The sequence below is a fragment of the Lepidothrix coronata genome, unplaced genomic scaffold (genome assembly GCF_001604755.1).
Source record: "Lepidothrix coronata isolate B3197 unplaced genomic scaffold, Lepidothrix_coronata-1.0 Scaffold61, whole genome shotgun sequence".
Lineage (NCBI taxonomy): Eukaryota > Metazoa > Chordata > Aves > Passeriformes > Pipridae > Lepidothrix > Lepidothrix coronata.
In genome coordinates this window covers 2710412-2723542 of record NW_016690241.1, presented here as the reverse complement: position 1 = coordinate 2723542, position 13131 = coordinate 2710412, and the positions used below count along the sequence as shown (strand labels likewise).

The following is a 13131-nucleotide window of genomic DNA, read 5'->3' as shown; positions in this document are numbered from 1 at the left end:
TAATACCTTTGTTTAATAAGTCAGGTTTAAATAGACATCAATCCTGATGATGCTTTAAGGCAGCCCAAACAATTTTAAGGAAAAATACTTGCTTTTGCTAGTAAAATCTGTTCTGCAGTACCACTGTTCAGGAAACGGACTTAAGATTTCACCCAAATCAAGCAAAATAAATCTAAAAATAAAACCCTACAATAATTTGTAAATAAGATACACTAGTTCTCTAAAACAAAACAAATAAAAGGTATCTGACTAAGGCACATATACTGTTCAAAAGGCACCACTTAGTTATAAGAAAGGTTGCATTTCACATCCCAGATAGACTTGGCCAAAAGTCAAGTATTTTAATATCCCTAAGGATATTAAAGGATATTTACTACTTCTAAGGATTAGAAGTAGTAAAACAAAGTGAGATCAATTATTGAAAATAAGATTTCTGACTTGCTTATGTTAATTTTCTCCAACTACAATGAATACAGAGGAGAGGAGGTGTATATAGTTATCACAGTCAAACATCATGAATGTTTCACAGATTCCATTAACACTTCATAGACCATTATTCCACTAAATAAATCATTAATAGATACTTGGGAGAAATCTAACACATTTCCTAATGAAATGTTAACATCTTCGTGAGAAAATGAAGAAAATAAACCAAGAGGTTACGTTTTTAAAGGGTCTGACAAGGGAATATCCTTTAAAAAAGTATAGCAGTTCACTGGCAAGCAACGTTTACATGAATTTATAGAAATAACTGTATTTGGTAAAAGCTTGGTTCCTCTTATTTTGTTCTGTTCTTCCTAACCTTATTCTGAAACTCTAAGACAAATCACAAATGCTCTAAGATAGATCACAAATGATCTTTTAATTCTCACACGTCTGTTTGGTGTGTCTCTTCCAAATTCTGAGAGTCAATGCCACCCCTGAATTATCATAAAGAAGAAATTTTTCCTCAGATCATAGTGGCAGGAACTTGAAGAAGGGTGACTGGAACTTCCCTTCATAGGATACCATATATGACATTTACTATGACCATTTACAAATGTCATCTACCAGGAAATTCACTGTTCTAAAGATCTATAATATTAGCAATGCTCCCAATCTTTTCTGGACAGTTGTGGCTTTCAGACTTTTATGTTGGATTTTAAACCTGTTAGGGACTACTAGGAAGTGCTTTCTGACCTGAAGTAAAATAGTAACATACGGTAATCTTTAGCCTAACAGGATGATGCTAGAAAATCTGTACTGTGCTACCGCCTAAAACTGTGAAGGATTAGAGCTCAGGAGGGTTCTCCAGCCTAACACATCAAGACCACACAGTCATTTCCTCCATATTTCCACTATAATGTCTAATCTAGCACTGAAAGCAAAGACTCCAACTCTATTGATATTTTGATATTAAGGACACTTAATAAATCTTAACCTTAAAAGCCAAGGTACTATCCACTCTCTGTATCACTGAGCTGTCATATTTAAAATGTATTAACAAAAAAAATGGTGTAACTCCTTGGTTTTTGATTAACTAAACCATTCTGTGATTCTGTAATTACTACAGAAGACAGTTTCTCATTACTTTTTTAGAAATCTTTGGTGCCAATAGATCAATTCAAGTACAACTTCTTTTCAGAGAGTAAAAAGAGCAAAACGTGTATAACCGTTTAAGGCCACACATTAATGGGGCAACCCTGGTTGTGTGTATGCACTGGGGAATGAGGCTGGAGAGCAGTGCCAGGAAAGGGACCTGGGAGTCCTGGTCAAGGACAAGTTGAATATGAGTCAGCAGCGCCCTGGCAGCCAGGAGGGCCAACCGTGTCCTGGGGAAATCAGGCAAAGCATCACCAGCTAGTCGAGGGAGGGGATTGCCCCGTTCTGCTCTTCACTGGTGTGGCCTCACCTTGAATAGTGTGCAGTTTTGGGCACTGCAATATAACTAAGATATTAAGCTCTTAGAGGGTGTCCAGAGGAGGGTGAAGGGCCTTGAGGGGAAGGTGTATGAGGAGTGGCTGAGGTCGCTTGTTCTGTTCAGCCTGGAGAAGAGGAGACTGAGGGGAGACCTTGTTGCAGTCTACAGCTTCCTTACAAGGGGAAGCAGAGGGTCAGGTACTGATTTCTTCACTCAAGATCAGTGATAGGACCCAAGGGAACAGCATGAAGCTGAGCCAGGAGAGGTTTAGGTTAGATATTAGGAAAAGGTTTTTCACCCAGAAAGTGGTTGAGCACTGGAATAGGTTCCCCAGAGAAGCAGTAACAGCACCAAGCCTGACAGAGTTCAAGACGCATTTGGACAACAGGGTGTCCTGCACAGGGCCAGGAGTTGGACTCGATGATCCTGATGGGTCCCTTCCAATTCAGTATATTCTGTGGTTGTATGATTCTATGATTAAGTTGTTTAGATTCAAACAACATACACAGAAATAGTGCACAAACCTTATGCAGTTTCCTTAATTGTAAACCACCCGGAGCACACCTTTTCCTAATGCTTGTGCCTGACATAGAGACAAAGACCACCAGTGTTTCTGTCTGGGACTTATAAACACTAGTGCAGTACAAAGAGTGGATCTCAAAAAAGGTGAATAAACTGTGTCCTTTAAATCCTTTCTGAAATTATCCAAATACTGCTGACTAGATCTCATGGAAAAGGAAGGAAACAAGTGTAGGTACGATATTCAACATGAATGACAGAGCAGCTTGGCTGCAGGGAACTTTAAACACCATCTAGTTCCAACCCCCACCACCATGGGCAGGGAGTCTTTCCATTTGACCAGGTTGCTCAAAGCCCCATCCAACCTGGCCTTGAACACTTCCATGGATGGGACATCCACAGTTTCTCTGAGCAAAGTTCAGGGGTCACAGTTAATCATCTGCCAAGATGATTTACACAGAAAAATCTAAATACCTGTATTTAAAAAAGCAAGGAAATTATTTGACATGGAAGTGACCAGCTGTTACAGATGTTATAGCTGTTACAGCTTATATTTCTTCACCCTCCTTAGCTTCATAAAAAATAGGTGGAATGGGGAAAATTTTACACCAAGAATTAATTTGTTGCCCATACTAAATCTCCTTCTTTCTTCTGCCAAAGTTTCTCATTTCTGAACCTCAACTTTGCCTCATCAGGGCTAGTCTTATGAGAAATTTAAATTTAATAGAGTTTAAATCTGGTTTTGTGAAAAATCCTATAAAAACAATTTTGCTAAAGGGAAGTTTACACTTCCTTATTTAAAGAAACTCAAATATAAGTTAATTTTTAAACAGCACTCAACTGAAGTAAGTGTCCACATACAGGTCTATATTAGTTAGTTAAACTCTTATTTTTAATTAGTGCAGGTATAAACAGGTACCGAGTCAAAAAACAATGCATCCATATTTACATAAAAGTAGCTTAGTCATCTATGCAGCAGAGCCAAGGTCAGCAGCCTCCTCAGCTTCCCAAAGGTCGCCACCTCCTCCTCTTGCCCCCAGTGGCTCAGATTTTGCTTTACACCTCTGCAGATCCTACAGTTTTCTGGCATCAAAGGGCCCGCTCACCTTTTGCCTGGCTGACCACTTGTGCAGTTTGCTCAGCATCAGGTTCAGCAAAAGTGGGGTGGGGAGGGGGAACAGCAGGTGGGATGGAAACAGGAGCAAGTCATGAGTCAGGGGGAGCTATGCAAAGTCCCACTCTCAGGACTTCACTGCACAAAAAACAGAACACTAAGCTCTAAAGGTATGGACCATGAGTCCAACTAGTTCCAAGCTTCTCCTTCAGAGAGAGATGGTTTATTCTATCACTAAATACTGGTGATTTCCTAGCAATTTCTACACCACGTTTTTATAATCTGCTTTTTCAAATGCTTACTTACATTTAAAAGACGTCATCAAAGCTGAAGATGGATTAGCATTCTCTTTCTCCTCTCTTCTTTGACCATGTGGAAAATTGTCATGCTTGCGTTTTCTGAACCCACCTGATCCTATTAATAGAAGATACACACAAAAAAATATATTTAAAAATAGTTTTGCCAGAGTACAATCAGAGCATTCCTGTCTTCAGAGCATTCCTGACTGTAGCCATATTTTACAGGATAGAATAAGGTAACTGGATGATTGTTATTGACTGATGCCAGCTTCACATTATCATGTTATTTTTTCTACCACATTCCTAGCGAAAATTAGAAAAAAAATTCCAACCAATTTCAATGGAGAAGTGTGGCAGGATCCTAAGTCCTTTTTTTTTTTTTTTTGGAAAGGTCTTGACAACCTTTTATGTTTTCTTTCTGTAAGGGAATGGTTGCATGGAAATCCTTCCGTAAACAAGGGTCTATAGGATTAGACTTTTTTTTTCCCTTCCTTTTTTTTCTTCAGCTTGAAAGGAGTCAATATACTGCAAGTTTTTATAACTGTAATTATTTATGTCATGCATCTTCAGTAACCAGAAAAAGAAGCAAGGCATAATTTAAATAGACTACCACTACTTAGGTATGCAGGTTTAGCTCCTGCACTGTAGCTTCTTTGGTCCTTACACTCTGCCCATTAACCAATTTCTTCTCTGTTCACCCTGATGTAGCCCTTCAGCTAGCTTTGTGTGCCTCTTCCCTAGACTCCCTTTTCAGACCCACATCCAGAACTCATCTCTTTTGGACTGTATTTTACTTCTGATTTACATCTTGTACCGTTTCTTCCTTTTGTCCTTCCTTCACCTTGGATTGACTCATTGTGTCACCCACGCATCAACCTTTCCTCCCTCTCGCTCCCTCCTTTTGGTGACAGCTGGACACTTTGTCTTCCTAACAGAGGCCAACATTTGTCAAACTGGCATACAGGCATACCTTTTTAAACATGTAGAGTTTTCTCAATTGCCTTAAAAGAAGAACAAAAGGAAGCTACTTAAAAGTTACAGAAGAACACTGGATTTTAAAATGTTTCCGCTTAATTGTTTATTGTCCCAAACCAAAACCAGAAGTGGGCGTAGCTACTTTCTAAAAGAGGAAACTGAACATCATTTTCTCCTTCTTCTCTGTTAGGACGTGAGTTCAGGGTTTTGTTCTTCCTGTAGCAGTTAAAACATTACAAATACATCCCCTAAAATAGTGCAGAGAGTTAAACTCTCTGCAGTATACCAAAAGTTGGGAACATCATCATGACCTACAGGAAAAAAACAGGCCCTCCTGAAGTGAGAAAAGAAGAAGAAAGAGAAGTCGAGAGAAGGGGTTCCCCTGAATAATCAACAACCTCAATATCAAAAAACCATGGACTACAACAACAGCAACTTAACCTTGATTTTTAAAAAAATTAAAATGAAAATAAAAGAGCCAGCTTTCTTGTTGCTGACCCTACTGCCTGGCTGAAGGGGGGTCTGTGGGACTCTCGGTGTTGCCAAGCAATAAGACAACAGGCAACAGACAGAAACTGATGCATAGGAAGTTCCACCTGGACATGAGGAAGAACTTCTTTACTGTGAAGTGACCATGTACTGGAGCAGACTGCCCAGAGAGGATGTGGAAGCTCCCTCACTGGAGATATTCCAGAACTCTCTGGAAACAATCCTGTGCCATGTGCTTTGGGATGACCCTGCTTGAGCACAGAGGTTGGACCAGATGACCTACTGTGGTCCCTTCCAACCTGACCCGTTCTGTGATTCATTGTGTGACTGCTGGGGCTAAACCAACATACAGGTAGCAAAGTGAGCTGCGAAACATATATATATATATACACACACATAGATAGATATATATACACTATACTGAAACGCAGTTACGTTAAGTGCTTTACAGGCCTAACACACTCAGCTTCCCGCTGAAGCAACTGCTTTTTCACCCCCAAGGATGCAATCCCTAAAACCCCGTTCTTTGGCACAGCCTCAGCGGGAAAGCAGGACACCCAAGAAGGAATGGTCGGGGACACCCGTGAAGGAGCGGCCTCCCTCAGTGTCAGTTCAGCGACACGGCCGAAGGGCAGCGCTGAGCACGGCGGAGGCTCCGCACCCCCGTCCCCTCCGAGCCACGGGGCCTCCCCCGGCTTCCGCTGGCTCCAGCTCCTCGCGCCTCGTTCTCCTGCGGGAGGGAGGGGAGGGAAGGGAGGGCAGAGACATCACCTTCCTTGCCGCTCATCCCGGTGCCGCCGCCGCCGCGTCCCCCCGGCAACCCGCTGCCGCCTCGCGCGCCCCCAGGGCCCCGCCGCCCCCGCCCTGCCTGCGCCACGGCGGGGCGCGGCGCGGGTGCCTGACGGCAAGACGCCACAGAGCCTCAGGCCGCTGGCCCGCCGACCGCGGCGCAGGAGGCGCGGTGAGGGAGCAGTGGCGGGGCGGAGGGTGATTCGGGCGTTGCTGACCGCGAAATCGGGGTAGCACGGAAGGCGGGCCGTGCTTCCGAGCAGGCGACTCCGGGGCAGCTAGCGCGCGACCACGCCGTGGGGCCTCGGCGCCCGCGGCACGACGGGACATGTAGTGCTGGGCGGGGCGGCGGTGCTGTGAGAGCGGGGCAGGGCAGGCGCGGGTCCCCTTCACGCCTCTGTGCTGCCTCTGGCGTGTCCCGCCACCGGGGAGTCGGCATTCCTCGCCTTGGATCCGCCAAACCCAACGACATTGCTCGGCCCGGACCCGTACAAAGCGGTTGTCCCGTCGCCCTCCCCTCACCCCCCGCCTGTCTCCTTACTGCCCCTTTCTGTCCTGGCATATCAGGACCAACCACGGTGCTTTCACAGAATCAGTTAGGTTGGAAAAGACCTCAGGGATCATCGAGTCCAACCTATCACTGAACACCAGTATGCCAACTATAGACCATGGCACTCAATGCCACATCCAATCTTTCCTTAAACACTTTGAGGGACGGTGATTCCACCACCTCCCTGGGCAGCCCATTCCAATATCTAATCACTCTTTCTGTGAAGATATTCTTCCTGATATCCGACTTAAACCTCCCCTGGCACAGCTTAAGACTGTGTCCTCTCCATACTGCCTGTCCTCTCCTTTCTCCTTACTGCCCCTTTCTTTCCTGGCATGTCAGGGCCAAGGTGCTTTCCTTCCACGCAAGGTGAATCAGGAGCACATCCACAGCGCCACACCAAGTGCCAGGATACTCCCCTTAGCGCCCAGCCACGTGGTGTGCCAGATGAAGAAGGCCAGGGAGGATGTGAACTGACACTGAGACGGGACCTGGAAACTTGAGATACTGACTGTGTACTGAAAAGATCTGATAGTGAAGCCACCTAATACGTGGAAAAGATATTTGAGAAGCAGCAAATGTAACTGCTGCCACAGGGGAGGCAAATTCCTGAACCCAGGTTATTTGCATCCTATGTTTAGGCCTGGTAAAAGTTATGTTTCCTCTACCAGGGATTTAGTGTGAGTGTTTGCAGGAGACATGACAGGATTGAGCATGAGGGAGATGGATACATGCTGTAAGAATCTCCCCACACTTGATGACACTTCAGTTCTTATGATGATGAGCTACAAAAAGTCTGCTTGCCCCACTGAATTCATGCTTTCCTATACATGCATCCTGATACGTTCCTCTTACGTGTTTAAGATAGGGAGGGGTGTTGCAAATTCCCAAACCTAAAGGTTTGCAAATCATCAGTCATGCTGCTCTGCTGCTAGATTTCATTGCTTGTCACAGCTGTTGCCTGTTTTAGTAGCTGGATTCCCAAGGAAACAAAACTCATCTGAGCACAAAGGCGGAGTGCTCACAGCCTTTGTGTGTGGGTGTGCGTGTGTGCCTGTCCTTCCTCCCCACCCTTAATAATTTTTTAATCTGTTGGTCAATTGGTTGATCTGATTTGACAGAGGGAAAGAGCCTCCAGGAGTGATTATAAACATCCTGAGTAGGGAAAAAATTTTGGGTGGAACTTGCACCTTGCTAGAAACCAGATAAGCCCAGCTGTGAGATGCGAATACTTCAGAGTCCAAGGTTAGCGGAGCCCAGCGTTAGGGAGCTCAGAAAGGGCAGGGACACCAGCCCTGGCTCAGGCCTTTGTGTTTAACAAATAAACAAATACAGCTTTTAGCAAACTTGGATACCAGGTGAATCTGTCAACAGATTCATGACAATATACCACCTAAGTCAGATAGCAGAGGAGTAAAGCTTTGAGAGTGAGCTATAAACAGTCTCCAGGCAGCCTAGCAGGAGTTGCTAAAACTTGGTATTTCCAAACACTGAGAACACATGACTGTCATGCAGTGTTCAAAATTATTCCGAAGCGTAACATAAAACCTCTCTCCAATTTCCTAATCTGAGAAAGCAGATTTCAATCACACTTGAAAAGCAGAGGACAAAGAGGATCCCAGCAGAATTTCCTCAGGCCTGATCTGCATATTGAGTTGTGCAACAGCTTGATTGCTGCTCCACCAGCTGCACAGAAGTTTTCTGCTTTCTATGTAGCAAAATCAGGACATGAAATGATTTGTGTCAGTGTTATCGCTGCACACATTCAGGCACAGCCTTTTTTGTTTTAGAAGATGTACAAAACTGCTTTTGGAAACACAGACCTTTTTTTTTTTTTTTTAATTGTGCTATTTCCCTGTTCTTGGCAGCTCTTTGGGCAAAAAGCAGAGTTGTTTTGGTTATGTTGATGTTGCAGGAGAGTGGAAGGAGCACTGGCATTTGAATGTTTCCCAGCAGTGGAGAATTTTCAGCCAATTTTAGGGAGTGGAGGTTTGGTCTTCCACTGATTTCTGTTGGACCAGCTACACTTTGTACGTGCACAGAGATACTCAACAACTTGCTTGACATCCTTGAGATGTTGTAAATAAGAACTGGTTGGGGTTTTTTTCCTGATACAATCCATTTAAATGTGGCAGTGTTAAACCATTTTGGCAACAGGTTATTTGCAATATTTTTCCCTTTCTTCTAGTTGATAATTAAACCTTTCTCCTTCCCCTTCCAGTTATGTGTTTTTTACCCCTGAAGACAATGGCACCTGCACCTCCACAAGTGTGAAGGTGGAATAGCAACATTCTGAGGGAGTACATGGTAACAGACAGGAGGTGCAAGGATTTAGAGTAGGGCAAACCCCACCCCCCCAACCTAACAACAAACCAACAAGGTTTTCTCAGAGACTTAAGGTCACGCTGAGATGTTGCGCATGGGTTGTGAATGACTGTGCTCCAGATCCTAAGACAAGGTTGATAACTCAGCTTTCACATGGAAAAAAAGTGGTTTTTAAGACTCACAGAGGTGAGGACAGAGCATGAGAAGGTGGACCAGATATGATCTGTGCCTTTCTGAGTGGGCAAACCAATTGAAAACGACCACTGTAGGGGGTTGGAACTTCTTCATTCATTTTATCCCTGAAGTCTGCCCCTTTGGGCAATGACCTACTTTAGTCACATTCCTACACAATGTTCTTTAGTGAGACAGAGACCACCTTGAAATGGCACTCAAGGGAGTGGAGAATGAATCTTTCCTTCTCTGGAAAAGCCCAAGTCTAACACTGACTCAGCTGAACTCTGTGAAGGGCAGACAGAGGAGTGGTGGTGGGTCCAACTCAAGGACCACAGTAGTGAAGCTGCTTCAACACCTATAGCTTCAAGTAATGGAGCTGAACAGAGGTAAGACCCAGGTGATTTGTCAGACACATGAAATCAGCATGTCTTGCTGCCCTCAGTCGTTCCAATATAACTCTATGCAAACTGTTTAAGATCCCTGGGTTCCCTGGCAGCATCACAGTGTGCTCTTCGTGCCCCTGTATGGCTTGTATAGCTTTAGAGACAAACGCTGTCTTTGTGGTGCCCTCCCACATTTAAATAACCAGCCTGGGAATGTCTCCTGAAGTTTCTGCTAAAGCAATAGCACTATGGATAGTTAGAGCTGGAATTATCTCTGCTTATCCTTTCAGTTTTCATTTTATCTCATGACATGACGTACTCTTAGAGCAAGGTTGTGAGGTTGCCTTGGAGATGGAGGGCTTAGCCACAGGGCTCTCTATTAGACCGAAACGTTCACATTAGCCAGTGTAACTGAGAGTGCTTTCAACAAACAATTGAGTGGAGTGGAGTGAAGTGAAGTGACAAAAAGCTTACGAAACGGTCACAGGGGAATTGCATAAACTGGGGTCAGATGTTCAATTTGAGACTGTTACATGAGCAAGGAGTTTTGCAGCTGGTTGACAAAAGGAAGAGGGAGATCAGCTGGTCTCTAGTTGTTATAACAACAACCTGTTATGTTTCTCAGGCAACAGAGATGCCCATAGTAGTGGCAGGATGGATCTGGAGGATGATTTCCTCTTTCCCTGGAATAATGTTTGAAAGCTGTGAATATTTTTCTGCTGGTTGAATTTGGAATTTGAATCTTGTAAGTGGCAGGATCCAAATGGTAATACACCATGGTGCAACCTTTGAGTGGATCAGCAGGAAGACTTTGGGAATGCACCATAGAATTACCTGACTTATAAATATGCCAGTGGAAAAGAGGACAGAAAGAACCTACAGGTTTGCTGCAACATCCAGTTCAGAAAAAAATAAAGAGACTAAACTATGCATTGCCTTTATTCCTAATGTTTAGTTTGTATCTTCCAAGGGAAAACTGGCAAATGACTGGCTATGAATAATGTACCCATGGGGAATGTTTGTTTTTAGACATGAACAGTTAGTGCCTGGCTTATGTCTGGGTGGGTATGCTGGCTATTTCATAAAGATTTCATTCTACTGAGGCAACCACATGAAAGAATTGCTTTGGAGGAATTCAAGGTGAGAATATCTTTATTTTGCATCACCCCTAATGCAGTAGAAGTGAAGTGTAGAGATTAACCTTTCTCCTTCATCTCTCTCATACCCCTCTCTGTGTCTGAGCCCCTTGCAAATTCTAACTGAAATTATATGATCCTTTGTATTTCTAGCTGCTCCAGACTGGCTTGGTCTATTAAATGCTGGGCTTTTCTGCCATAGTGGTAGGACAGGGAAAAGGTCTAAAGTTATAGTTTGTTGTAGGTTTGGAAAAGATGCTGGTAGAGTAAGAGCTGCAAACAAAAAAAGTCCTAAAACGTTTCCTTCAGCTGTGGGAGTCAGAAAAGTGAGGGAGCCTGAAGGTGTGGCTCTCATCAAAAATGGTAAATCAAATCACGTAACAGCAGAACTTGCTTTTTTTTTTAATGCATATATAAGTCTCTCATCTGAACTATATGAACCCTGAGGAGTCTCAGGTGCTCTTTGGTTCCTACAACACTCAGTACCACCCGGACCCCTGCAGTGCCAAACGCATATTCTCCTTTACTCTCTTGGTCCTCTCCAATGGTGCAGTTTGGAGGTAATGGCCGTTGGCAAATGAATTAATCTGATTCATCTGCAGTTAACCCTCTGTAAGAAAGAGACTGAGAAGGGCCTTTGTGTCTACATCTGAGAGAGGCAAAATATTACATTATATATGGAAAACCCTTATTCATGCCAATGTAAATCAGGAATAATTCTCTTTAAATTGGGTGCCATTGAGATGACTATCAAGTCTTGAGAATTCCCAATGTACAGAATATTTTATGCTGCGGTATAGGTAGGGCCAAAAAAACACAGCAAGGCTTGGGTAGTTAGAGAAATACTTTCCTAACAATTCCCACCAAAAAGTTCTGTTAAAAAAGCAGTTAAGGTTGCTCCAGGGCAAAACACACCCACACAAGAAATGACAGGTTAGGGGAACCTTCTTTGCATAAGCTATCGTGCGCACCTCATATTAACCACTCCCAGTGACAGACTCCAAACCCCAACAAGAAGCTCTCCTTGTTCTGCAGGATAAAGAAACAAACTAAATACCCATCCCTCCTACAATGCTTTGCTACAGTGCAAAGCTTTCTGGCTTCTGCAGCACTAACGTTAGTGGCTGGTGCATGTGGGAAGGCTGCAGTGATTGTAGGGGAAAAAAGGAGATTAACAAGTGCCACCTGAGCATACACTTTGCTGGTACTGCTGGTCTCAGGGACTTTCTGTGACTTTGTCAGACTCTCTTTTCTCCGTGGTTGGACAGTTGGCCACTCTAGTTAGCAGACCCCTACCACAATGCAGAGCTGAAGAGCCACCTGTTGCTTTTTATCAGACTGGAGAATGAGCTATTTGATATACTTACACCAGAACAAATCTGCTTCCTTTCCTGAAAAAAATGGCTACATCTATTTTCATGTAACTAGCTACATACAAATACCTAGTACCAGGTATTTGTATGGGGCTTCTTCTAAGTGATTTATTCCCAGCTGGGCCAGAAGAGATTTTCTGTAAAAGGTGTTTTGTTACCCAACACTATGGGGATCCTGGGTAGAATGATGATGGCACTAAGTTGTAGTTACAATTAAAGCTTTATTTTTTTAAACAGAATTTTATGATCAGCATAGCATAAAATTTTGCTACCAGAACAGGATTTTTATAACCCGAATCAGCATATCACCATTTTCTGAGCAGCATAGCATGAAGTTTGTATCACAGGTTAGCTTCTGGTTTAAAAGACCACGGAGGAAAAGACTCCAGGCCAATTTAGTGTAGAAGATGCGATAAAGAGAGCAGGTCCTTTAATGAGTCTGTAGGCCTAGAGGAGTACATACCATGCGCTCACCCAGACAGTGGCTCTATGGTATTATAATAAGGTCCATCCAATCCCAGATCTGTCCATCCCTGGTTCTGCCCCATTCTGCCCCCTGACATGCTCCTTTGGGAATTGGGACTGGGGGCGTTTGGGACCCCTTCTTTCTCATCTTCATCTTCTTCAAAGCACGTACAGTCCTTGGAGTTCCTCCAGAGTTCTGGGCTTGAAGGTCGCTGTGTCTCTGTGATATCTTCTGGTCCAGGCCTTAAGGTGTTTTTCTACAATTCTACCTTGAAAAGAAGACTAAACACGCTAACGAAATTTAGAGGGATTGATATGAGATGGGATAGTAAGGTTGGGTATGTGTAAACACTATGCTACAGGGTAAGGGATATAATACAGCTACATTAAAATCTACATTCACTACACATTTACTTCTAAAATCTACAAAAGTTAAAAAAACCCAAAAAGCTCTGAGGCATCATTCCTAATCACCTGGACCCTCTGCAGAATGGGTCAGTCTTAAAACTTCGCTTGCAGTATCCACGACAATCATAATAAAGATTAAAAACGTATATAAGAATATGAGTCACTCACTCAAATGTTGGAGGAAGCAGATGATAGTAGAGGTGTCCTTGGCCACTGGGAGATCATGTGTTTC

At 43.6% G+C, this 13131-nt stretch overlaps 1 protein-coding gene across 2 annotated transcripts in view; it reads right to left on the bottom strand.

Moving 5' to 3' along the window:
- TSNAX (translin associated factor X) overlaps positions 1 to 13131 on the bottom strand; it is a 52055-nt gene that overhangs the window by 20507 nt on the left and 18417 nt on the right. Inside the window, exons 1-2 of one of the 2 annotated variants that reach the window (XM_017817455.1) lie at positions 6068 to 6126; positions 3840 to 3947 (exon numbers count right to left, since the gene is read on the bottom strand). In XM_017817455.1, coding sequence (XP_017672944.1) covers positions 3840 to 3947; positions 6068 to 6083 — 124 coding nt within the window. In that variant the 5' untranslated portion in view covers positions 6084 to 6126. Of the gene's footprint in view, positions 1 to 3839; positions 3948 to 6067; positions 6127 to 13131 lie in introns of those variants that run through there. The other variant, XM_017817456.1, reaches the window with a different exon arrangement.